Genomic DNA, 24,767 nt, shown 5'->3' on the forward strand with positions numbered 1-24,767 from the left:
CTTAGGCCTTCATTATTTTTGGTGTAAACAAGTAGTTATAGACAATATAGACAAAATCAAGACAGACTGCTTAGGCCTTTATTATTTTTGGTGTAAACAAGTAGTTATAGAGCCCGTTTGGATTGGCTTAAAAAAAATAACTTTTATGTATGAAGTGCTTTTAGAACTTTGAAGTGCTGAAAGTTATTTTTATAAATAAGCAGTTGAGTGTTTGGATAAAAGTGCTTATGATGTGAATTTTAGGGTTAAAAGAATAAAAAAAAGGTAGTTTGGGAATTTAGTTAAAATATAATAGATATAAAAGTAATTTCCATGGTCAAAAAAAATGACTTTAAGCACTTTGGAAAAAAAAAGTTAGGAATCCTAACTTTTCATTTTTGACTGACTTTAAAAACTTTATGTCTTAAAGTCAGCATTAGGCAAACACGTCCAAAAGCTGAAAAGGAACTTTAAGTTGGTTTTAACCAACTTAAAGCCAATCCAAACGGGCTCATAGATAGTACAGAAGAGGCTTTTAATGCAATTGACTGGCTGTAACTAGAATTACTAGGATTCTGTAAAGTGACAACTTTTGTGACGGGGAACTACACTTTGTTGTAGTATACCTGTGGATATATAGAAGTAAAGTTACCATTCTCAAAAAACAAAAAAAAGTGATATTCTTTTTGGAATGGACTAAAAAGGAAAGTTTGACACATAAATTGGACAGATGAAGTATTATTTTAGATTACGATGAACCAACAAGGATTCACCATATTAAACATTTTTCTTACAAGAATTGCTGATTGAAGAACGAAGCTTGCATGAACATTTCATAGATTACTCCTCTCTTTCAAAATTCCCATAGATTACACCTTATATATTGGTAATCCAAAACCAATTTTATAAATAACTTACGCTTGACTTATATGACAAGAAAACAAAACTTAACTTGAAGTTAAGTGGAAGTTTGTAGAAATGAGAGGAACAGCATATATAATTGCTATAAACTTGTTCAATTAAAAGTATGTTATATTTCTCCTAGGGAAGACACTTGTTAGGGTCTTTAAGAGTTTAGACCACTGACAAACTCTCACTAAAGGAATGCTGAACTTGTTTTACAAAAAAAACATGCTTGAATAATTGTTTTCTTTTTTCCTGTATCTCTATGATGACAAAGGAGAATTGGAATTAGTTGCTCTCATCCTTAAAGGCTGTTGTTGCAGTTTTAGATTGGTAAAAAAATGAAAAGCATCTGTTTGACCTATTCAAGAGCATAGAATATGGGACAACCAAGAGTTCTGAGAAGTTCGTAAATGACACTTCAAACCACAAATATTAAATAACTTAATATCACGTGGGTGCTGAAGGACATTCATCTATTCTCACTCTCAATCAAGAAGAAGGGAAGGTATAGCCTTGTATAGTAGGGTTAAAAGAGAAGTTGCAGAAGGGGGAGTTATTCAACCCAAAAGAAGCAAAGAGAAAAGTTCCATTCCCTTGTTTGGTTAGGAAGTAAAAATGGATGGTGAGTAACCCTCACATATCAGTCCTTTAACCCATTCCAAATTTGACAGAAATGGGGAAACAGACATTTTTTACTTTCCATCTCCCCTTCTTAATTCGAACACTGTGTAAAGCAATTTCCGGGAAACTCTCTTTTTTGATCGCTGTAGTCTTAATACCTCTGAAACCCATTGTCCAAGGATTAGTGCTACTTTTCTGTGGATTATCCGCATATTGGAATGATCATTTGTCAACTCCAATGATAATGCTCCATTGAACCTGCATAACATGTTAAGAGATTGTGAAGACATATATTTATATTCCCAATAGAATTTGACTTCCAATTTTTCAAACCCCAACAAAATGACCAAGTAATATTTTTAAAAATGATTTCATATAATAGAGTGGTATCTAAAGGATGAGTTTCACTGTCTTGGGCAATGGGAGAACAAAACCATTCAATATATGGCACCTGAATATATTTTAAGATCAAGAGGAAAAATGTTACTAATAAATCATGATGTTGACAAAAATGTAGTTGACTTTATCCATTCCCTTCATGTGAATAACACAGCACAGGCAAAGCCACTACATTTGCTATTTCTTTTATTCTGTTTTGCTAATCCTCTAGTTTTATCACCTTGTTTCAGATGTCTTTGCTAAGATAGTACGAGGATAGAAAATTCCAGAACGTCTGAGGGGTCAGAGCTATTTGATTCAACAATATTACAAGCATAAAAAGCACATACCAATCCTTGAAACTCAGATAGTTCGAGAGCTCATAGTAAATGTATGCAGCAGCACCATATGCAGCATCCTTAAGAAGCAGTGCTGGAGTTATTTCATTAACTGCAGAAGGGCAGCCACTCATAGCCTCTTGCAGAATAGAGACAACAACAGGTCCTAGCAGCTGAAAATCAGATAACAAGTTCATGCCCGGACTAATGCAATGTGTTAAGGTTATTGAACAACACAGCGAATAGGGTCAACATACTTGACTATGATTCTCAAACAAGACAATATATAGAGCTTCAGCACATGGCCTTAGTTTCTCTGACCATAGCACTGAATCCTGCTCGTGATAGAAAGACTCTGGGTTCTGGTACCATTCCTCCATATCACTTGCAGTCAGAACAAAGTACCTATATTTGGAGAAATTGGAAGAATAAGGAGACAGGTCACAATAATATATTTACAGAAAAGGATCAAAAATGCCCTTAAACTATGTAAAATTGAACAAAAATGCCCTCCGTTAATAGTTTGGTCCAAAAGTGCCCCTTTTGTTAATACTTTGGTCCAAAATTGTCCCTATTGTTACTTTTGGGTCAAAATGTCCCTTTTTCCTAATAATCATATTGTTTCTTTTCTTTTTAAACACATGATTCTCCAAATAAACTATTATTTTTAAAGAACTTTTTTATAAAAATTATTTTTAAATCTCTGTAACTAATATAAAAGTGGAAAGTATCTTTTTCCTTCTTAATCTCCTTTTATCAATTAAACAGAATTACCATATATACTTTTTAAACTGATTATGTAGGTCATTTATATAAGATCTAAATAATCTCATCATTAATTTTCATTTAGATAATGATTTATAAAATCCTAATAAAATAGAAAATACTTTTATTTCTTAATCTTTTCTGAATTAAAGTAGAACAAACATTTGTTAATATATTTCTTGATTTTTAAAGTTATTATGAAAGAAGGGTCAACATTTATCAAAAAAAAAAAATATACGTATATATATATATATATATATATATATGAAAGAAGGGTCAACAATAACTTCATCAACGATATTTTAAACATATTTTGTGATTTGAAACAATGCAATAAATTTTGGTGTTTTATGGCAATATGATTGTTGTATTTTTACTTTAAAACCAATGATTATATTAGCAAATGTTTATCCTTCTTTTATTGAAACTGGTAACTTGGTATATACATGTCAGAATCAGAATTTTACAAAAGTTTTTGTACCCTCATATTTATAGAGTACTACCTACATCTATGATTCTATGATCTGATGTCTATAATGAGTCTAAAACATCCATAATAGAGACAGGATCATTAGAAAGTAACTGATTACACCAAAAACACATTAGCAAGATGCAATTGAGCTTTATTTGTTGCATATTGTTCTCTATGCTCTCAAAACACCTAGAATTCCTCTCCTTCCATATTGTCCACCAAATGCTTGTTGGGACTATCCTCCGCCTGCCTCTATTCTTGGCCAACAACCCAGCTTGTTAAGGCATCAATAATCTTCCTCGGCATGCTCCATGCTATTCCTCTGAGGTTCAAAAACAATCATCATAGTTGTCCTGTGATTCTACAATGTAAGAATAGATGATTCACAGTCTTTGCCTGCTCCCCACACAAGAAGCACCTGGGGCTTAAATACCCCCCCCCCCTTTACATTAGATTCTCCTGGGTAAGCACTGCCTCCTTTGCCAAAAGCCACACAAAGCATGCCACTTTATATGGTATTTTGGTTTTCCCAATGTTCTTTCATGGCCAACAACTTGTTTGCTGGTTGTGGTTGTTCATTTTCCTATAAACTTTGCTCACTTTGTATATGTGTTTCTCATCTCCCTGCCACGATAGTTCATCTTCATCTACTCCCAATCCACCAAAATTGCTCAATCTTGTTGATGAAATCTGCCTTTCTTGGCATTTCCCAATCATTGAGTTGCCCTCTGAAGTTGAATCTCCATCCCTCTGTTGTCCATAATTCTACTATGGTACTCTGCTGGTGTAGTGCAAAGGAGTAGATATCTGGGAATAGCCTTTCTAAGTTGCCTTCTTCATGCCATTCATCTGTACAGAACCTGGTTTTAGCCCCACTGTTCACCTTGATTTTGAAGAAGCACTTAAGCTCATTCCAGAGATCTATGATGTATAAGTTAACTCCATAAGGAGTTATAATTTCCTTAGTCATCCATTTGTCTTCCTCCTCATACTTAGCTTCTATGACTCTCCCCCACAAAGTCTCCTTGTCATCGGCAGACTTTCATAACCATTTCATTCTGAGTGCCTTAGTATCCAGATTCTTGATCCCCAAACTTCTTGTCAATTATCAGAGATTTCCACTTGACCAAGTGGTAGCTTTTTCTGTCTTTATTTTCTTGCCACAAAAACTTCTTCATAATTTTGTCCCCAACTACTAATGACTTTTGTTGGTATGGGAATAGGGAAATCATATAAGTTGGCAAGGAATCTAACGTAGTTGATGAGTGTTTATGGTACCCTAGTGACAAGTATCGTCTTTTCCACCTTGCCAAGTTCTTCTCACATTTCTCAACCACACTATTCCAGTTTTCCTTAGACTTTGATTCTGCTCCTAAAGGCATACCCAACTACACGGTTGGCAGTCTACCAATCTCTCCTCCCAGAATTGAATTTAAGGAGTTCATGGTTGTGACCTCATTGATAGGATCTCTCTGGTCGACGTGCAGTCCAGACATCCCTTCAAAGATAACCAATATCACCCTCAGAAATTTGATTTGTTCGTCATCTGCATCACCATAAATGAGGGTATCATCTGCATATTGCAAATGAGTTACCTCCAAATTATCCCTTCCTTCTCTGACCACATTGAAACCTCTCAACCACCCATTCATATTTGTTGTTTTGACTATGTTGTTGAGATCTTCCATTGCTAATAAGAATAAGAATGGTGACAAAGGGTCACCTATTCTTAGACTCTTATGTGCCCTGAAGAACCATGTTGGGGAGCCATTGATAATAGCTGAAAAACTCACAGTGGATATGCAAAATTTTACCTAGTTTATCCACTTTTGTCCAAACCCCATCCTATTTAGCACTCCCGATAGAGGCCCAATTGACATGGTCATAGGCTTTCTCTATGTCAAGTTTGCAAAGAATCCCTGGTTGTCCTTGCTTCTGTTTGGACCCCACAGCTTCATTAGCAAACAAAACTGCATCCATAATTTTCTTTTAATAAAGGTCATTTGTTGCGATTCCATCAGTTTTGCCATCACTCCTTTTAGCCTCTCTGAGTACTTTTGAGAAGATTTTGTATACGCTACCTATCAAATTGATTGGCCTGAAATACTTTAGCTCTTTCGCACCTTTCTTATTTGGAACGAGTGTTATAAAGGTAGGCATTGAAGCTCCTTTTAAACATGCCCTGCTCATGAAAATTATGTAAAGCATTCATGATATCTTGTTTCACCACTTCCCAGCATTTGATGAAAATCACATGGTAAGACATCTCAACGTCATTAGGTCACGGTTTTAGACATCTCAACACCTCTCCTTCCTTCTTCCCCAAAACTTACTTGCATACTCTCATTTTCCTGCATTGATAGAACTGGACAGTTTTGAAAAATGGTAAGCAGGCTTCCAATGAACTGTTTTTTGTATATAGGCTTTGATAAAATTCTATTATCTCCCCTTCAATTCTAGCATTCTCCTGAATTATTTTTCCTTGAACACAAATTTGGTCTATATTGTTGTACCTTCTGTGAGCAGTGGCAACCTTGTGTAAAAACTTAGTATTTTTGTCTCCCTCCTTCAGCCCTGCCCTTGATCTTTGCCTCCAAACACTTTCTTCTTTCTTAATCAGATCTTCACACTCAAGCAACAATTCAGCTTTGTTTGTAGTCTCTAGGGATGGCAATAGGAGGCGGGACGGAGGCAGGGGGTTGAGCCTTAACCTACAAAATTTCCAACCTGCCCCGCACTTTTATGTGTTTTAAACCTGCTCTGCATAAATCCGCTCTGACCCGCCCCACATAATGTGCTTCACTTCCGAAATAGGATTCGGAACAGTTTTTAGTAATATGATGCTCTAATTCTTACGTATAAAAAATATTTAATATATGTATGTTGTAAAATAATTTTTTTGACGTTAGCTATAATATTTTTAATTTGGGATAACAAGTTAATTATTTTTATTAGATTATCATTGAATGCTTATTATAGATATATAAAACTTAAATCAATAAAAAGAAAGTGGATCATTTCTCTTTGTTTGCCTTGGTCTTGATAACTCATTTTGAAACACAATGTAATGTGTGTTACTAGTTTATATACCTACTGGGAGGTGATTTTATATTGATTTAAATATTGAGTGAAATATTATTTGTAAATCATTATCAGCCACATTCTTCTGTATAGTCAAATAATTTGCTTCATCAATTTTTCTGACCTTTAATAAGATTACCATAATTCTTGTATACAAATTTACTTTGCACAAGCAGAATACAACTAACAAAGATGAAAGATTAAAAAAATATATACTTACAGGCATAAAGCAATAAATAATATATGAAGCTTTCACATAAACAAAAAAAATTCTTTTCAGAAAAATTGTAAGTTTACATGTTTTCTAGATTTCTTTTTCCACAAGATTTTAGAAAGACTTTTTTTAACTTCTGTTTTGATTGACCCGCATCAGTGTTTTGGACGGCGAAAGGCGACAAGAGACTGCCTCGCTACGAGGTGAGGCGCTCGCCTTTTTTTGAAGTGCGGCACTTATTAATACCAAAAAAATAAAATATTTAATTGCATATGTAAATAATCAAAATCTCAATAGCAATAACATATTAGCAAATATTTCAATTCAAAAACTGAAAATAGAGAATACATACTAAAAGTCTAGAACTTGAATGAGAAAAAAACAGAACAAAAGTCAACAGTTAGAAAAAAAAACAGAAGTAGAAGTAATTCTGAAGTCTGAAGAAGAAGAAGGAAAAAGAAACAGAGGAAGAAGAAATTAGAAGAAGAAAAGAAGATACTACGTATTAGTGGCACTGTGGAGTCGCCGGAAAAGTCTAGCTGGTCGCCGGAGAAGTCGAGTCGATTGGTTGGAGTCGTAGTCTAAGAGTGCAACTGTGCAAATTTGAAAAGAAAACTCTAAAATTACCTTTTAACTTTAAAATCCTAAATTGGTCGCTTTATTTTAAGAAAATACAAAAGGTGACGCCTTTCTTGCCTTTGTCGCCATTGTCACCATGGCGTCGCCTTTTGAAGATCACCTCGCCACAAAGCTAATAGGCGATGAAGGGTCGCCTCGCCTTGCCTTTCACAACATTGACCCGCATAAACCCACAACCCGCCCGCCCCCAATTAATTCAAAAATATATTTCAACCCAACCCACCTCCGCCCCACCCCACAAATCCTTAAACCAGCCCCGCCCCGCATAGCCCAAAACCCATCGCGTCCCGCCTCTCCCTGCCCATTGCAATCCCTAGTAGTCTCCATTTGTAAGCGTTCTTATCCTTGAAATTGTCTCTATATTAGCCAATTTCCTTAGCAAATTCTTCCTCGACGACCCAAGGTTCCCCTGCCCACTCTTACTCCATATTTTGAACTTGTTCTTTAAGGCTTTCATCTTACAGGCCAAAATGTGATTAGGTCTTCCTTCATAGCTGAAGTTATTTCACCAACCTCTGACTTTGTCTATAAATCCCTTAGTACCCAACCACCAATTTTCAAACTTATCGTAACTTTTTTTTCTTTCCCAAGATCCCCCTTGTAGAGCAGTAGGAGTGTGATCAGAAGTAATCCTCTGAAAGGGTATCTGTTTCAGATTATTGAAAACTATCATTCCAATCTGCAGAGATTAACATCCTATCAATTCTTGAAGCAGCTTCCTCGAGGTCCCCTTTGAACCATGTGTATTTTGCATCTTCTAATTGCAAGTCAATGAGATTCATATCTTCAATAAAGTCAGAGAACTCCCTCATCCCTTTTGTTCTTCTAGTGCAGTTTCTTTTTTCAGAATTGTATCTGCATACATTAAAATCCCCACAGACCACCCATGGCCCTACCATTAGTCATTTAGTCCCCTAACCGAATTCGAAAAATATTGAAAATTAATGATGGATCACTATGATCTTATATGTATAAAAACTAATGATGGGTTACAATATGTTTATTAGGAAAAGGCACATTTTGACCCAAAAGTAACAATTAGACATTTATGTACACTTTTGCATGGTATTTCTTATCCTTTTACGTATATTATAAGTACAACAGCTTAAAATTTTCTCTCAGAACAGAAGATGTCAATTCATATCAAACTATCCCCTTTCCTCAACTTGTGGACATTCAAATGAGACCCGGATAATCTCCACCTTTACTCCCTTCAAAATGCTCTTTCATTTTATATGGCAAGACCGGAGCGTGTTTGAAGTCAACAGAAACTGAAGGTTTTCATCATGTGCCAAAATGTAGTTTTGGAAAGATAAATCAATTGATCAAGAGGATATTAATAATTCTAATGGCCATAGAATAGCCCCCCACAAAACAAGATTCATCATTCTGCACTGTTCAAATTTCCACTACCCCAACACTGAGAAACGAGAAAGGAAAATATTAATTGCGGTGCATAGGTCAGCTTATGCACACCTCGACTAATTCAGGAAGTATTTGCTACCTCCCCACCAACACAAGTATCAAGGCTTGGACAGATGGAATCACCTAGTGTTTTTGCCTATGATGGGATTTAAACATGAGACCTCATGGTCCTCAACCCACTTCAATGACCAGAAGGCCACACCCTTGGGTGTAAAGGAAAATACTCACTTTCTTTGAACTAAACAGATCTCCCCAAATTATTAAATGTTGGAAATGGATATTCCGGCACTAGAATTCACTAAAAGAACAACTACCCTTTATTGCATCTTCTCCACCTCCATCAAACCCTACTCGCACCTAAAAAAAGTATAACTACCCTTTATTGCACCTTCTCCACCTCCTTTGAACTCTACTTGCGCCTAAAAATAACCCTGCAAGTCCAAAACTGTAATGAGGAGAGCAGTGCTTCATACTACATGACATTAGGGCACAGGAAAGAGCCACTCAAGTTGGACTATCTAGATTGATTGAGGATGTTGTGACTGTTGTACCACAAATGATAATAGAGACGAGAACCAAAAGATCATTAAAAATTGTTAAGCTAGTTAAAATTTTAATCTGGTACTTGGGAACTCATTCAGCAAATCGATTTCTTCACATAAAATAGCAAGAATAAGACCCATAAAAAGTTAGGATGTCTTACCTCCTTATCAATACATTACACAGGAGTACAACCCGGTCAGTAGGCAAAAGGGAAGTAAGAAGGCCAGCAACCGTACTAGATATGTTTTGCTTCATCTGCTCGAATGTTACTCTATTTTCATCAACCACGCGTCCTGTCAAGTTTTTCTTATACTCTTTACCTTCCAAGATTGTTTTCACCATTACCATACATTGAATCATGAATTGCTCAAAGGACACAATATGTGGTTCAGGATCCAAAATCTTGTTTAAACAGAATTCCATGATAAGTGGAAGGACACATTTATCCCCAAACGAATAAGGATGTCGCTGCTGGATGGCGACTAAAATCTTCATTAACTTTGTACACGCCCTTTTTAATAAATCCCAAAATTTAGGCTGATGGTCCTGCATAGATGAATCTGCAAATTTAAAGAGTGATCAGGATATCTCCTAGTTCCGAAGGAATATAATAAAAGATTTTCCCTTTTCTTGTTAGGCAGCATCAAAGTATCGGAGAGGAGATAGGAATCATGCCCCAACCCCACATTTTCCTTTTATTTACTCTCTGTTTATTATCAACCAAGCAAAAGGGAGAACAAAAATTGTGCATTTCCTCTCTACCATTTCATTTCTACTTTCTTTTCATCAATCTTCCTTTCCTAGTATCCAATAAAACAGGAATTTGGGTTTACGCTATATACTGTTGAGGGAAGAAAAGTTGAGGCATAATATCTTGCTAAGCAACATTTATAAGTGTAAGTTACCAATAATCTAACAAAAATTGCACTAGTATTTTAAGGAGTCTCAAGAATCTTGAAAATTTGTCATTAGAGCTTCAATGATTCACTTGTCAGATGTGACACTTTGGCATAGCAAGGCACAATCAATACTAGCCCTTTTCATTAAGTTACTCACTTAGAGGATGCATGCTGTCCTTTATAAAGTTTAGTAGGCAAAACTTTTTTAGCCATAAAACTGAGTGCGCGTGTGTCACATGGCCAGTTAGTAAGGCAATAATGTTGTCATTTGTTGATTGATATTTCCTAATTTTAGACAAAATCAAAGCATGCCCCAAAACTGTCAAGAGAACGTCAAGTAAGTTGTGTTATATTGCTTAAGTGCATTTGTGGTAGGATTGAGATTACTTTTGAAGTCCACGGTTGAAGCCAGTACAGTGGATTGAAAATATACCTTTTAAGTCCTTGAATAAAATGACTCTGAAATAGAATTTCAAATGCATTTTCTCCAGGTGGCACTGGGGAGAAAGAAAAAGACCCAAACCAAGTAATTCTTTCACTTGTCATGTAATAGTCTGAAAGTCAGCAAAGGGACTCCCAACAAGACACTGGCATCCATTATATTCATTACCATTTTCTTATCAGAAGGTCAGCATGAAAAAAATCCTATAAAATAAAATGCAACCCTAAATTTTTGCACTTTTTTACGGAAGGATACAGGAGGCTTATGCATACATGTGAAACTTTTGAACCTCCCGATACCAAAAACAGGGCATGACGGACAGATAACACTGCCAGACCTGAATACTCTGATATGTTGCATTAACGTTCTACTAGGAAATTGCAAGTATATTCAAACACAAATAATTCATGGAGAAAAAGTAAATATGAAGTTTAGATAAGGATCCGAAGTTCATTCTCACAGTATGGAAGTAGTGATTGGATGGCATTCAAAAGCACTGGAGCAACCTCTTTGACATGCCGCACCTCCTTAAAATGGGGGGGGGGGCGGAGCAAAAGTCAATAAATTACTCTGACCAAAGGGAATTAACTAGAAACCCTCCTTTATCTTTGTTATGTTTTTTTTCTTTTGGGAGGGGGGCTGAAGAATGAATTTTGACCCATACCTGTAAGGTTTTGGCATCACTCGGAAAACCAGAAATTATCAACTGCCTTATTATCTTTGAACATAGAAACCATCTCTCACATGTTAAGTAAAGATCATCATGATGTAATTCAGCAGCACTCCCACCAAAGGTTTGAGCAAGAGCTGAAAAACCATGGAGTATTGTCTGCACATCAGTCTGCCAAAGATGCCAACTATAATCGAAGAACTGTGTGCATATCTGTTAAAAAGATTGTGAAATACAAAGTGAGATGCCTCAGCAAGTCCAATCCATCATATCAATGTTTATGACCAGAGAAGACTCAAAGAGACAATTATGTGATGACTGAAAATTATTTGGGAAACCGTGGACATGATAGTTTACTTTGATACTCAAAACTGCTTTCGTCTAATAACCAATAAGTTAAATAAGAGATTTCAAATAAGCAGTCTGCAAAATAAAACAGTAAGTGACTGGACATATAAAGAAGGGATATCAGCCATTAAGAGTTACACTCCCAAGCAACTGCTCGTACCTGGGTCAAAGAATAAGAACTGATAAAACACAAAATTATGCTTCACATGGGCAAAAGTAGGCATTCTAACACCTAGAGCTAAAATTCTATGATGACCTCAGGATGCCAAACGTAACAACACTAGCTGATGATTAGATGTAATGTACAAACATCTACAAGTATATAAGTATGTGGATATTTGTCTTCAAACTAACTTTAGATTATATTATATTTATACACAATGTAGAAAAGTTCTACAAAATAGATAGCAGCAAGCATGCCATGTAATATTTAGACTCTTACATACAACTCAGTTGTTGAACCCTAATTTTGACAAAACAAGACTCCAACAACTACGCTCACTCCTACCAAATTGGGGTCAGCAATATGAATCCTCACTTCTTCATTAAAGCACATATCGTATCATCATCAAACTAAATTAAACAAAAATGAAAATTAAGTTAAAAATATGCATATAAATTATTATTATAATAATAATAATAATAATATATAATAATAATAATAATAGTAATAATAATAATAGAAGTTCTCTACCAAGTCAAAAACCTTTCAACTAGTAGCGCTATCACCTATATGGATATTTTCTTCCATTCTGTCTGATCTTTAGCTATGTCTAGGACATGTATCTGTTAGTGTTCTCTTCACAAATGAGGACTAAATATCTTTATCATTCTATTACTTTATGTAACATTGACGAGATATTATTGCACTGCCAAACCTTCAAACTTTTCAGAAGATCACTTGGTGCTCAAAGATATAAAAAATATGCAGGAAGAAGAAGACAACCAACAGCACCTCAGCAAAGGTCCTTTGGTCTGATGTAAGCCTCTTTGTAGACAACTCCTTCAAGGTTCTGTAAAGAATCATGAATATTCTATGTGAAGTAAGAATATCTGCCGATTGAAGCTGTTGTGCTAAAAAGGAAAAAAGCTCAGGCCTGTAGGAGAATTCAAAATCAATGATTAGTGTATAGATAAAGTCAGAAAATACCAGAAAGTTATTTAGACAATAAATTTCATTATAATATCGGAACACAACCAACTAAACATATAGAAGCAAACCCACTAAGGACCGGGGGAGATCTTAGGGATTAGGGCAGTCAAGAATACTCTAGTATAACCACCAAGAGAAACTGGATAATCTTCTCGACCACCAAAAGTCCAAAACTGAATCAGGATAGTACTTGAGAATAAAGCATAACATAGAGCTCAAGGTGGAATGCTATAGTTCTAAAATGCAATGCTTGCTATTTAATATACTTTCATGGGGGATTTTGAACCACCTGATTTGATTCAAATGCAATTGAATATGATGTTTCTGTTTGACTTGGCTAGTTAATATTTGATAGTTGATAATAAGCTAAAACAATAACACTACAACAGTAAATAAAATCAAATAATTGAACCTCAAGATTTGATGGTGATACTACTTATACCCCCAAAAAAAGGTATGGTTGTGAAACTGGCAGTAAAAGGAAAAAGAGATATAAGGACCTCTACAGAACCAAATGTATCTATATAACTATATATGTGTGTGTGTTTGGATGGGTGTATAAAAGTAAAGCTCTTCCTAAACAGATAATCCATTTATGTTGGATAACTTTTGAAAAAGGAAAAAAAAAACAAGTGTTGTCGTAACCATATAGAGTAATATTGTTAAAGGACGATTCTTCACCTTGACACGCTCTTCAATTCTGATCCAGCCAAATGCATCAAAACAAGAATTTTGGTAATTAGGATGGATTAAATTATAAGTTTCTTTTGTTGAACAGAATAGACCTTTCACCTTTGTTTCATATGTTGCTTCACATAAATGTAAAAGCTGGTCGAAACTTGGTTCTATTAAGAACCAATTCAAAAACAAAACAAAACATCAGTGGTTTAGTTTGCCTTTTAACTCAACAATATTCATCCAGGTAATCAGGAAAAGAATTCAGCCAACCATCGTTGAGAAACTGAAACCATTAACTTCTCTAGGGCCTATTGGATGAGACTCCAGCCACTCTTCAACTCATCAACTAGAGCTATATTTGTATTTGGATTTGCATTTACACCTCAAATTATCCTAATGAAATTGGAAACATGATATTTCTCGCTGATATACATGGTACAGAATCACCTTCCTGTGAAACTTGAGACAACTTTGACAGTATAAGCAAGTGAATTTCAATTCTGGTCAACAGCTCAGGGTATGGGCCAACTGAGACGTCAACCCGGTAACTCGCCTAACTTTGTATAGCTGAAAGTTGTCAAATCGGTTGAAAGAATTGAAAGGGCTGATGGAAAATGAGCTTTGTCAGATGAATTATGTGAGAATTACTAGTTTAAAAGCTGATCTCATATTAAGAGTGGGCAAGCAAAAAAAATTCCTTTCACCAGAATAGTTCTAATCTTCAGAATGAGCAAGGAGACTTCAAGGCTGCATCTATCCCAGATAAAAGGGCCTTGTAACTGTCAGTTAGGGTTTAACTCTTAGACATCTAAAATGTTCACCCCACCATCTTGTGATTTCATTTAATTTTTTTTAAAATCTCTGTGTCCAAAAAAGAAACTAAGAAGTCAAGATAATAATCATAAAAGACAAAAGAATAGAATAGTTCTTCCTCAATAATTTATTGTAATTGAATAGTTATGGAGAACACCATACCATTCTTTAGGGTAATCGATCCGAGCAATCTTTGAGATGATCACAGACAATGTAAGGGCAATCTGCACCAGCCAATCACGCACCCAGTTGAGAAATCAGGAAAGCACTTAAAAATTTGTCCACCAATGGCAATATTATTCAGATCTCTAAGTAGTGATAACAGTTGAAGCAACAAATGTCAATAACAGGTATGACAATTTTCAGATAAAAGGAACTCTAGCTATCTGTATGCTCATTATAAACCAAACATAAATGTTATCACCTGGTAATTCTCTTCCCTCAAGTGTGACAACAGCTTTTGTCTTAAATGTAATTTCTCCTCATTGCTAATTCCCCTGTCAAGATGTTCCAGAGAGAAGCAAATAGTCATTTACAGAAGTAATACAAATATATAAACATGCAGGAAGGAGAAATCACAACATATGGAACATAAAAAGGCAAATCAGAGATAGAATCGTGGGAAGAACAAACAATCTGAAAATTCAATCCACACTCATATGTTGCATCAAACCACCAAAATTGAATAATAACCTATCTTATTGCAGGCGATTGCTGAAAATTCCATTATCATCTTCACAGTGACATCCTCTTTTCCCACACATTGACTTCCTTAGCATTTGTAACTATACTTCCATAATTTTATTTTATCACAGAATTTCATTTGTCTGCATTATGAAAGATAAGTTGCGGGACTCTTCACTTTTGATGCTGCACCTTTGTCGGATTATCCAACAATACACTACTTTTGGAGAATCCGACACGCAACCGTTGACATTTTTGAAGAGCCCGAGCCACATAGATGGAAAGATACATAATTTGATATCCCAAATAACATTTTCTATTTTTCCACTTTTTGACAAGTTTCAAACTAATATTACCTTGTAAGTCGTACATGGGTCCTTTCTTTTGATAAATATCTTGGAAATAAATTATATTAGTTAATGTGCATTCAGAATGATTCTTCCTTCACTGAACAATAACCTGACCATTTTCTTTGATTGATGACTTTACTTTAGACAATGAAGAAGGAACATATGCTAAAAACTTATACTCATCAATCTCAAATTTACAGTCTGTTATTCTCTTCTCAGATGTCCCAAAATTGTGGTCCATTTCCTTGAACAAATAACCATTCAGTCAAAGATAATTTAGGCCATTATTTAGAATAGATAGAAGGAAAATAACAGGGAATTTCTGCAGTAAATAGGACAAACATTTACAAAGGACATGACCAGTTTGGGTTAATAGTGTAATAAATTCCTAGCGTTCATTCCATCTGCATCCTTTAGCTTTCCAGAATTTGAGAACTAGTCATATCCAGAAATCAACTTCAAAGGATGGGGAGTACTCCAACTTAACTTATACACATATAGAATATGCATGCATATATACATACATAAGAAGATTTTCAAGGATGGGAACATTTCGGGATAAAAGGAGTACAACAATTCTTAGGATTCCTACAATTTGTTCCATCATCATCCTTTAATTTTCAGAATTTCCGTATACATTAGCAATTTCGCAGCAAACCTATAATGGGGAGTACAGTAACCTATCTTGCACATACATACATATATACAGATACCCATATAACAAACATGCATACATATACAAGTGTGGGGGGGAAGTAAATTACTCTTTTTCTTTTCTCCACTAAACTGTGAATTTCTAGATACAACTGGAATGACACTGTCCTGGTCATAGTTTTACAGAACAATGCAACAATTGAAGTTTAGCAGGAGGAAAAGGAACTTGTATTTAATGAACCCACGAAATGCACAACTATGTAATAAACAAAATCAACATAAGTACTCACGCTGAATCACGCTTGTTCCTCCAATACCGATTTATGCTATTTTTGAAGTAGACCGATGCCATTAATCGAACATCCACTTGAGACACCAAGTCTTTAGCAGTAATCACTTCCTACAATGTCAAAAACATCACCATTCCACAAACTTATCATCCAATGTACTTTCAAACCCCTAAATAAGAAAATCAAATGAAAAAAAGAGGGAATAAATTACCATGAGACAAGAACAAAAACCCGGTCGATTTTCTGATTGAGCTAGGGCTGTTTCAGCTGGTTTACGCACGCTTTGTTCGCCGCTTAGTGAATTTGTCAGCAACGAATACATTGCCGGTAGGTCGGAAGCTGATAAAGCCATGACTTTAAGGAATGGAACCAATCGGATGAGTTCTAGCACTGAGTTGATACCGAGTCGAATCGTTGAGTCAAGCAGCAGCAGAGTAGAGGAATGGGAAAATGGAAGATTTTGCGGAGGATTTTGGATGGAAATGGCGATTGCTTAGCGATCTGATGGGAATGAAAATGCAGGAGAACTTGTCTATATATAAAATGGAGAAGAAAATGGGAAAAGGTTTGGAGTTTTGTTAACCTCTTTCACTATTTGGCATGTTCAGAGCTGAACTCTCTCTCTTTCTTTTTCTTTTATAAACTTTTTTGTTGGAAGTGCTCTATAGTGATGGAGTTAAATATGAAGAAAAGAATTGTAAATTGTTTTTACACCAACACAATTTAACATGTTTTACCCTTTTAATTTTGTTCTAATTTCTCAACAAGATATCGAGTTATGTAATATATAATTTTATAAAATAATATTAATATTAATAAAATAAAATATTTGAAATAAATGATTATACATGAAAGTATATCTATGAATAATCTATGTAGATTGTGTATGGTGATATAATTGAATCGTTTGAATCTATCAAAATAAATAATTAATTTTTAGTTGGATACATGTCAGTCAAATCTCTCCCACAAAATAACAGTTGTATAGTAATACCTATATTTTAAAATTATAAATTGCCTGAAATACATTATGTTATGTATAGTAATACATTAATATTTATTTTTTAAAAAAACCTATGTACTTTAAATTATTTTTACATGTGTGATTATTATTTTCCTTCTCCTACTCTTCTTTTTCTTGCTCGTGGAAGGATGTGAATCTTATTTGTTCTCTTTCATTTTGTTAATTGAAGGAATAATTGAAAAATAAAAAAATAAGTACAAAAATGAGTAATAACCCCTAGTAGAGGCTAATAGGATGAAATTCAATATTTTGTTAGTTCAAATATGATTGTATCGTAACTCTATAATTTGGATGTTGTTTATCATAGTTTCGAAACTGTTGATTCGAGTTGAAGGTCGCAATACATCTCAATCACTATTCTTCTTCGGGACTGATTAATTAGGTTAAAAATATACTTATTGTGAAGCTTCGTGTTCTGATTTCGGTGTTGCTTTGATGCATGATAAGCAAGTCATTATGTATACCTCCAAGCAGTTGAAAGTACATGAGAAAAATTATCCTACGCATGACTTGGAGTTGGCAATTGTGGTGTTTGCTTTGAAAATTTGGAGGTACTATCTTTATGGTGTCCGTTGTGAAGTATTCACTAATCACCACAACCTATAACATGTGTTCACTTAGAGGAATCTTAGTTTGAGATAGCGAAGGTGGATGAAATTACTAAGATTATGATGTGACTATCTTATACCATCCACACAAGGTCAGTGTGATGGATGATGCACTGAGTAGGAAGTCCAAAAGTATGGGTACCTTGACTTGTTTAGAGGTTACCAAGCATTTGTTGGCTAGAAAAGCTTAGACTCTAGCTAACAATTTTATGAGGCTTGAGTTGTTAGAATTTGGTGGAAGTGTTGCCTCATGTGGAAGCAAGATTTTTATTTTTGGAACGGATTAAGGATTGACAGTTTGAGGATATCAAATTAAGCAAGATTAATGTTAAGCTCTGTTAGGGAGAGGCCATGGAGGAAATGATTTATGGTAAAGGTGTGTTGAGGATCGTGTGTGTTCTCCATGTTGATGATCTAATCAAAATCATTCTGATTGAGTCTCATAGTTCTAGATATTTTATACATTATAGAGCCACTAAGATGTATCGCAATTTGAGACAACACTATTGGTGAGGTAGAATGAAGAGAGATATTGTTGAGTTCATTGCCTAGTATTCAAATTGTCAGCAAGTAAAGTATGAGCACCAGAGGTACGGAGGAACTATTTAGAGGATATCCATTTTTGGATGGAAGTGGGAGAGGATAGTTATGGATTCTGTGGTGGATCTTGCTAAGACATTGTGGAAATTCGACTCTATATGGGTTATTGTTGACAGATAGACTAAATCCTCGCACTTGATACTAGTTCATGTGATCTATAACACAGAGAAGTTGGCCAAGACATATCTTTGGTTGAATGGGGTACTAGTCTCCGTAGAGGTACACAACTTCCACATTATAATTGTTGGTAGAGCCTTGGATATGCTCTTTAGTTTGTAAGTTGTTAGTTGTTTCCATCATTCTAGAATGAGTTGTTGTAGTTGCAATCCTTCTATGTTAATATATACACGTGCAACAAAATGATTTCATAGCTTTTGGGTTATAAAAGATGTTAGAAAAATGTGAGACATAGTGTGGAGATATCTATCATGTCTTTCTTCTCTTTTATTATTTTATTATTGTTCTATGTTCTATTCGGGGCAATACGGATTGTGCTCTCATGTTTGAAGTTCTCATAGTACCAACATCTTAATACAACGTGCATTTTTATTCTTTGGATCATTGTCATTAGTGGTTATCTTTCTTTGCTATGCTTTCCAAGTTTCTTCTAAAAGGTAATCTTTTTATCCATATATTCTCCAATCAATACTTTCTTTCCTTTTATGTCTAACAAGCTCAAAAACCGATTTGACAGAGAAATTTCCTTTCATATTGTCCATTCACCATACTTTGTCATTACTGTAATTAGTCAAATTAGGATTAATATTGTCCATGATATGTTCAGACATCTCTTCTAAAATGTATTCTAATAATTTATGTTTATTCCACTCTCCCTCTATGATGAACTCCTTCACTTTTATTTCTTCCTCTCCAGAATTATCCCATTCAACATAGTAAAAAACATGATTTGCCATTATAGGTTATTTTATACTGTTTTCATGATAGTAATCAATTTTTTCCACACATAAGATGCATATGAACCTTGATCAATGACGAGGTGGAATTTCTTATAGTATTTGTTCCACATGTAGGAGTTCCATAAAGAGCACGTGAAAGTTTTGAAATTCTATCAAACATTAGCAAAACAAGCCTTAAACACATCATGAAGCAATCTAAATTCTATCCCCTTTTATCTCTCAATAGGGCACATTGTGTCCAAAGCTATCTAGTGTTTACTTTTAACCCCCTCCAATGTGTCCAAAAAGATTTGGCAAAAAAATGATGGAGCTGATCTATCACCCTTTTTTTTGGAGGGTTCATAGCTGATAAAAGGTAAACATGCGTAGATTATGAAAAAATGAGACATACCTTCCTCTAAAGAAAAATAGTCTATTATGCCATGACATCATTTTCCTTGTGACCTTCCTCAGTAAATCCTCAAAATGGGCCTTCTTTTCTTCCATAGTAGACTAGATATCTAAGATAGGTGAAAGAAAAAGAGTCCTAGGTATCCTCCTAACTTCCTCACTCTATGATCCATAATCATAGGAATTTTCTCTATATCATAGATGTATAAGAAACTCTTAGAGTTCTTAATAAGCTGTCTTGAGGCTCTTTCATAGTCACTCAGAACTTGCATCATTTTGATCATTAATTTTTTCTTTCAAAGCAAAATAAGATTGTGTCAATGCCATAGGTTAGGTGATTAATATTTGGGCTTTATTTAAAGAGTCCATATCTATTGAAGTTCATGTCCTCATGTAGGTTATTCAATTCTCTGGCCAACACTTTCGCATCAATGGTAAACATGGTGGGTGAAAGTGGGTTACCTTACTTTAGACACCTAGAAGAGTTGAAAAATCAACTTATTGTCCATTAACTAGGATATAGTATCAGTTAGGGGTCGTTTCGTGTGAAGTATCACATCAAATAGTCTCGGGATTAAATTAAAGTGCCACTTAATTTGTCTTATGGCTGGCAAGTCCGGAATGACTTATTACGAAATTAATAATTAGTACTGAAATAAGTTATTCCTCCTCTTGGGTGGCATAGTAATCCCGTAACAACTTATCCCATGATAAAATAGAGAAAATGACAAAAATATCCCTTTATATCATTTTTATATATCACTTTTCACATCAATGTATATTCACATTATTTTTAATAGCATGTATAATAACATTTACAATCTTCACTACTCCTTATTTTTATGATAATTCTTTATACTTTCTTATTAAAAAATAGACTATATAAATATAATTTTTATTTATTAATTTATTTGACTAATTCTTATGTTTATTTATGTTTTGATTTCTCTACTACTAAATTACATATTTTTTTAGTCACTTGAAAGCTTGTATTTTTTTTATATCAACTAAAATAAAAACTTTAGTATTTTACACTTTTAGAGTGATATGTGATTAAATGAAATGATATAAATAATAAATCATCTTTTACTTTAACAAATTTAAGATAAAAATTCTATTTTAAAACTAAATAAGATGAATGCTTTATTTTAAATACATATGGTACCATCATGGGAATGCACACACAAAATATTTAAGCTAAATAAGATAAAAATTTTATATTTAAGAATGAATAACTAGGCTTGCAAAGAAAATATTAAAAACTAAATAAAGTGAAGAATATTTTTTGTAAACAAACAACTTGTTCTTAAAATTTATGCAATGCATATTATTTTGAATACAACAAACTAAAAAATCAATAAAAAATAATTCCAACATAACTTATCCCATCATAATTAATCACATCATAAATTGTATTCAAACCAAACGACCCCTTAGTGGATACTAGCCTTCAAATTATATTTATAATAATTTCACAAAAATCAACCTTTCTTACAATTTTAATTATTAAGATACATTAAATCCTATCCTAGGCCTTTGACATGTTCCTTTTACCACCACATTATGAAGCTTGTTTCTTTTGCTGATTTATGATTTCTTGAGCCAATGGGAAATTCTCTATGATGTTCTTTCTTTGATAAAGCTAGTTTGATTTCAAGAAATGAATCTAGGTAGACAAGTCACTAGTCTTTCATGTAGCATCCTAAAAATGATCTTGTTTGGAAAAATACCCTGACTTAGAGGCCTTATGTCTATGAAGCTAGTAACAAGTTTGTTCTTAGGGATGCGAACACGATTTGTGTGAGTAATGGTCACATCTTCCTCAATGATGTCCCAACATACTTGAAAGAATTACCCTGACCATTGGTACTCTCTCCATTTAAGGAGAAAATTACCGCTTTGACTTCCTTCATAGTTCATATTTGAAAACCAAATAATCTTTTCATTTTGTTGGGTTAATTTCATAAATGACTCTTATATGGGATGGTCTTGATATTTTGTCCTTCATAAGAAAAGTCTTACAAAAATAGCATTTCTCCATTTAATGAAAATTCTTTGAATAAAATTATCCTTCAAACCTAACAAATTAAAGAGAGCTTAATATTATATCATCAAGTGTGTGTAGATAAATTAGTAAAAGGAGCTAAAGATTATATTTTTTTGCTTTTCGTTCTTTCATTTTTATAAAAAAAATTATCTTTTTTTCCTTTTCCTATTTTAAATATTTTCCCTTTTTTTGTTTTTTTAGTTATCTTTATCTTTTCTTTCCCCCCTTTTTTACTTATGGAGCTAACGACTACTTATTTTATATAATTTTTTACTTCTTTTAAATCAATTTACCCCTAGATCTAAGTGTCAAGATTCAAGACAGTCATTTTTTTTTTCATACTTACTATTTGAAATTATATATGAGATACTCTCTAACTCTATAACTCTTACCTTAGAGACGATACGTAGCCCAAGGACTTTCAAAGAACAGGTTATGTCTCATGGGCAAGAGTTGACACTTTCTTACTATGTCTATAACGACCCAAATCGTCATTTATTAGGAAAGGGTAATTTGTAGAAAAATTGAGCCATTTGGACCAGCATCATCCAGAAAGAGCGGGCATAGTCCCGCTACGATAGTGCCGCTCTAGCGGGATAAGAGCCACCAGAGCGGAATGCTCGGGACACAACTTAAAAACGTGAATTATATTTTTCCCCTCTATTCCCTAAGTACGAAAAAAAGGCGAGGGTTAACCCAAAAACCCTTTGAAGGCTGCTCTAGGCGTGGGAAGGAGGAAGAGGGAGATTTCAGCATAGGAAAGATTTCAACTAGCGGAATTCATGTCTGATTTCATCATCCCATTGTTTGGAAGCTAGGATTGGAGCCATAGTACCTCTCCACAACTTCTTGGCACCTAGATAGGGTAGGTTTTCTTATCTGAGTAGCTTAAATCTTGTACCCATTGCTTAGTATAAGTAAAATTAACAAGAGGTTTCATGTGTAGACCCTCGGGCATGGGGTATGGGCAGAAAAATGTGTATTCTTAGCGGTTAAATTTGATGTGACTTGGCTAAGGAAGAACGATCTGATGAATTAAGGGTAGGTGATGGTTCATCTTTTCGTCTGCAGCATTGGTGCCTGTTATCTGCTGAAAAGTGTAGGTATGTATATACGGGGATTCGAAAGCATGAATTAAACCAAGCTAAATGACTAAATATGCAAATTGGTATACACCGAACCTGTTCTTGATAATTATAACTTTTATGACTATTCATTTATAATTGTGATTATGAATTTATTATTCTTATTAGGATCAGGTATCACGTTCTGACATATTACTGAATTGGGTGTCACATTCTGACACATTACTGGATCTGCTGTCATATTTTGACACATAGTTGAATTGAGTGTCATGTTTCGACACCCATTAGTTTGAGTATATGTCCCATGAGAGGACTAAGTATGTATTTATAGTCCCCTAAGAGGACCAGTTAGTATCTGTCATTCTTTGAAATAGTGTGATTACATGTATAGAGACTGAGCGGTTGATATTACTATAAATATTCCAATCGATACAGTAATTGATTCGAGTTGAGGACTAGAGGTAAGTATAGTACTATCTGGGGGTACGACTGTGTAACTTTGTGTGACCATATTGTAGTGTCAGTTACATTCTATGGAGTTCAGGCATAAGAGTAAAGGTTGGGTTGTTAAGTTGGGATTCGGTTACTTAGAGTTCAACCAATGGTAGCAGTTGTTATATTTGATAGTGAGGGTTAGAACAAGCTGGAGGGTGTGATTGTAGAGTGATTAGGTTTTGGCTGGTGAAGAAGTAGTCGATCTAGAATAGTTGGTAAAGCCTTGTTAATTAGTGGAAACATGTTAAGGACAATGTGTTGATTTGGCCTTGTGAGTGTATAAGGATAACACAGTAGGCTTAGTAGTAGTGTGGTTTCAACGAACTTCCTTATGCCATAGAAAGGTTAACCTGGATTCGTAATCAGAGTTGGCAGCGGACCGATAAGAAATAGGTGAGTGTAAAACTACAAGAATATTATGAGAGGAGATAGTTGTAAGTGAATAGTTATCGGCGGTGTATTTCCTTATTGATTATATTTTTTCATGTTGTTTCCTATATATTATGCGGTGGGTATTGGGTTGACTAATGATTCCTACTTGTACGTGTTGTTTGTACGGATACTACTCTTACTATGCTACTTGGAATAGTCTGGTTACAAGGTCAATGATGTTTCTTAGGTGAAGACAAAAATAATTTTCCAATAACTTCTACCCTTCCTTCCTTATGGTTGGAGCTACGTCATTACCTTATTTATACTCTGGTGGAAGCTCTTGTACTAGTTTAGACTAGTATCTGGTATTATATTGTTCTTTGTAAGAAACTTTGGAGTTGTAAATTAATATAAGGTGATTTTATAACTCCTTTTGTTTATTATTGTACTTTTAAAAACTTTTGCATGTTATTTCCATTTAGAGGGTTAAGAGTTCTCCTGCTTAGGTGTTAGAGTAGGTGACCACATGGACCAGTGGGTTGGATTGTGACAAATTAGTATCAAAGCTCAGGTTACCAGTCTCTTAGTACAAGAGCAAGTACGGAATAGACTCCTGCGAATGGGTGTGTTGATGTCCACATCTAATCTTTGTGAAGCTATGAAGTATTCTAGGAAGTCATTCCATTTCTTCTCTCTGTTCGTGTAGTTATCGCTTGTGGTATGGGTAGAGTCCAATTAGTATCTGAATTCTAATTGGTATCTCAACGAGTAAACTAGATGCCGCTGTCGCTGCTGAAGGGACAAAAGTAAGAGAAATTGAAACCAAGAAGGTTCCAATTGGTATCTAGCCATAGAGGTTATGTAAGTGCATGGATGATAAATTAATG

General features: G+C 34.6%; 1 protein-coding gene across 2 annotated transcripts in view; it reads right to left on the bottom strand.

The window, feature by feature from the left end:
* The window catches only part of LOC129882425 (uncharacterized), a 29,700-nt gene extending 12,727 nt beyond the window's left edge, over positions 1-16,973 (bottom strand). For both annotated transcript variants that reach the window (XM_055956716.1, XM_055956715.1), the window contains exons 1-11: positions 16,554-16,973; positions 16,343-16,452; positions 14,789-14,861; positions 14,527-14,588; positions 12,676-12,817; positions 11,367-11,585; positions 11,163-11,229; positions 9,522-9,921; positions 2,480-2,627; positions 2,235-2,395; positions 1,665-1,764 (exon numbers count right to left, since the gene is read on the bottom strand). In XM_055956716.1, the coding sequence (XP_055812691.1) occupies positions 1,665-1,764; positions 2,235-2,395; positions 2,480-2,627; positions 9,522-9,921; positions 11,163-11,229; positions 11,367-11,585; positions 12,676-12,817; positions 14,527-14,588; positions 14,789-14,861; positions 16,343-16,452; positions 16,554-16,694 (1,623 nt within the window). In that variant the 5' untranslated portion in view covers positions 16,695-16,973. The remainder of the gene's footprint in view (positions 1-1,664; positions 1,765-2,234; positions 2,396-2,479; positions 2,628-9,521; positions 9,922-11,162; positions 11,230-11,366; positions 11,586-12,675; positions 12,818-14,526; positions 14,589-14,788; positions 14,862-16,342; positions 16,453-16,553) is intronic.
* Positions 16,974-24,767: the final 7,794 nt, after the last annotated feature.

This window comes from Solanum dulcamara, chromosome 3 (assembly GCF_947179165.1).
Source record: "Solanum dulcamara chromosome 3, daSolDulc1.2, whole genome shotgun sequence".
In the NCBI taxonomy this organism is placed as follows: Eukaryota; Viridiplantae; Streptophyta; class Magnoliopsida; order Solanales; family Solanaceae; genus Solanum; species Solanum dulcamara.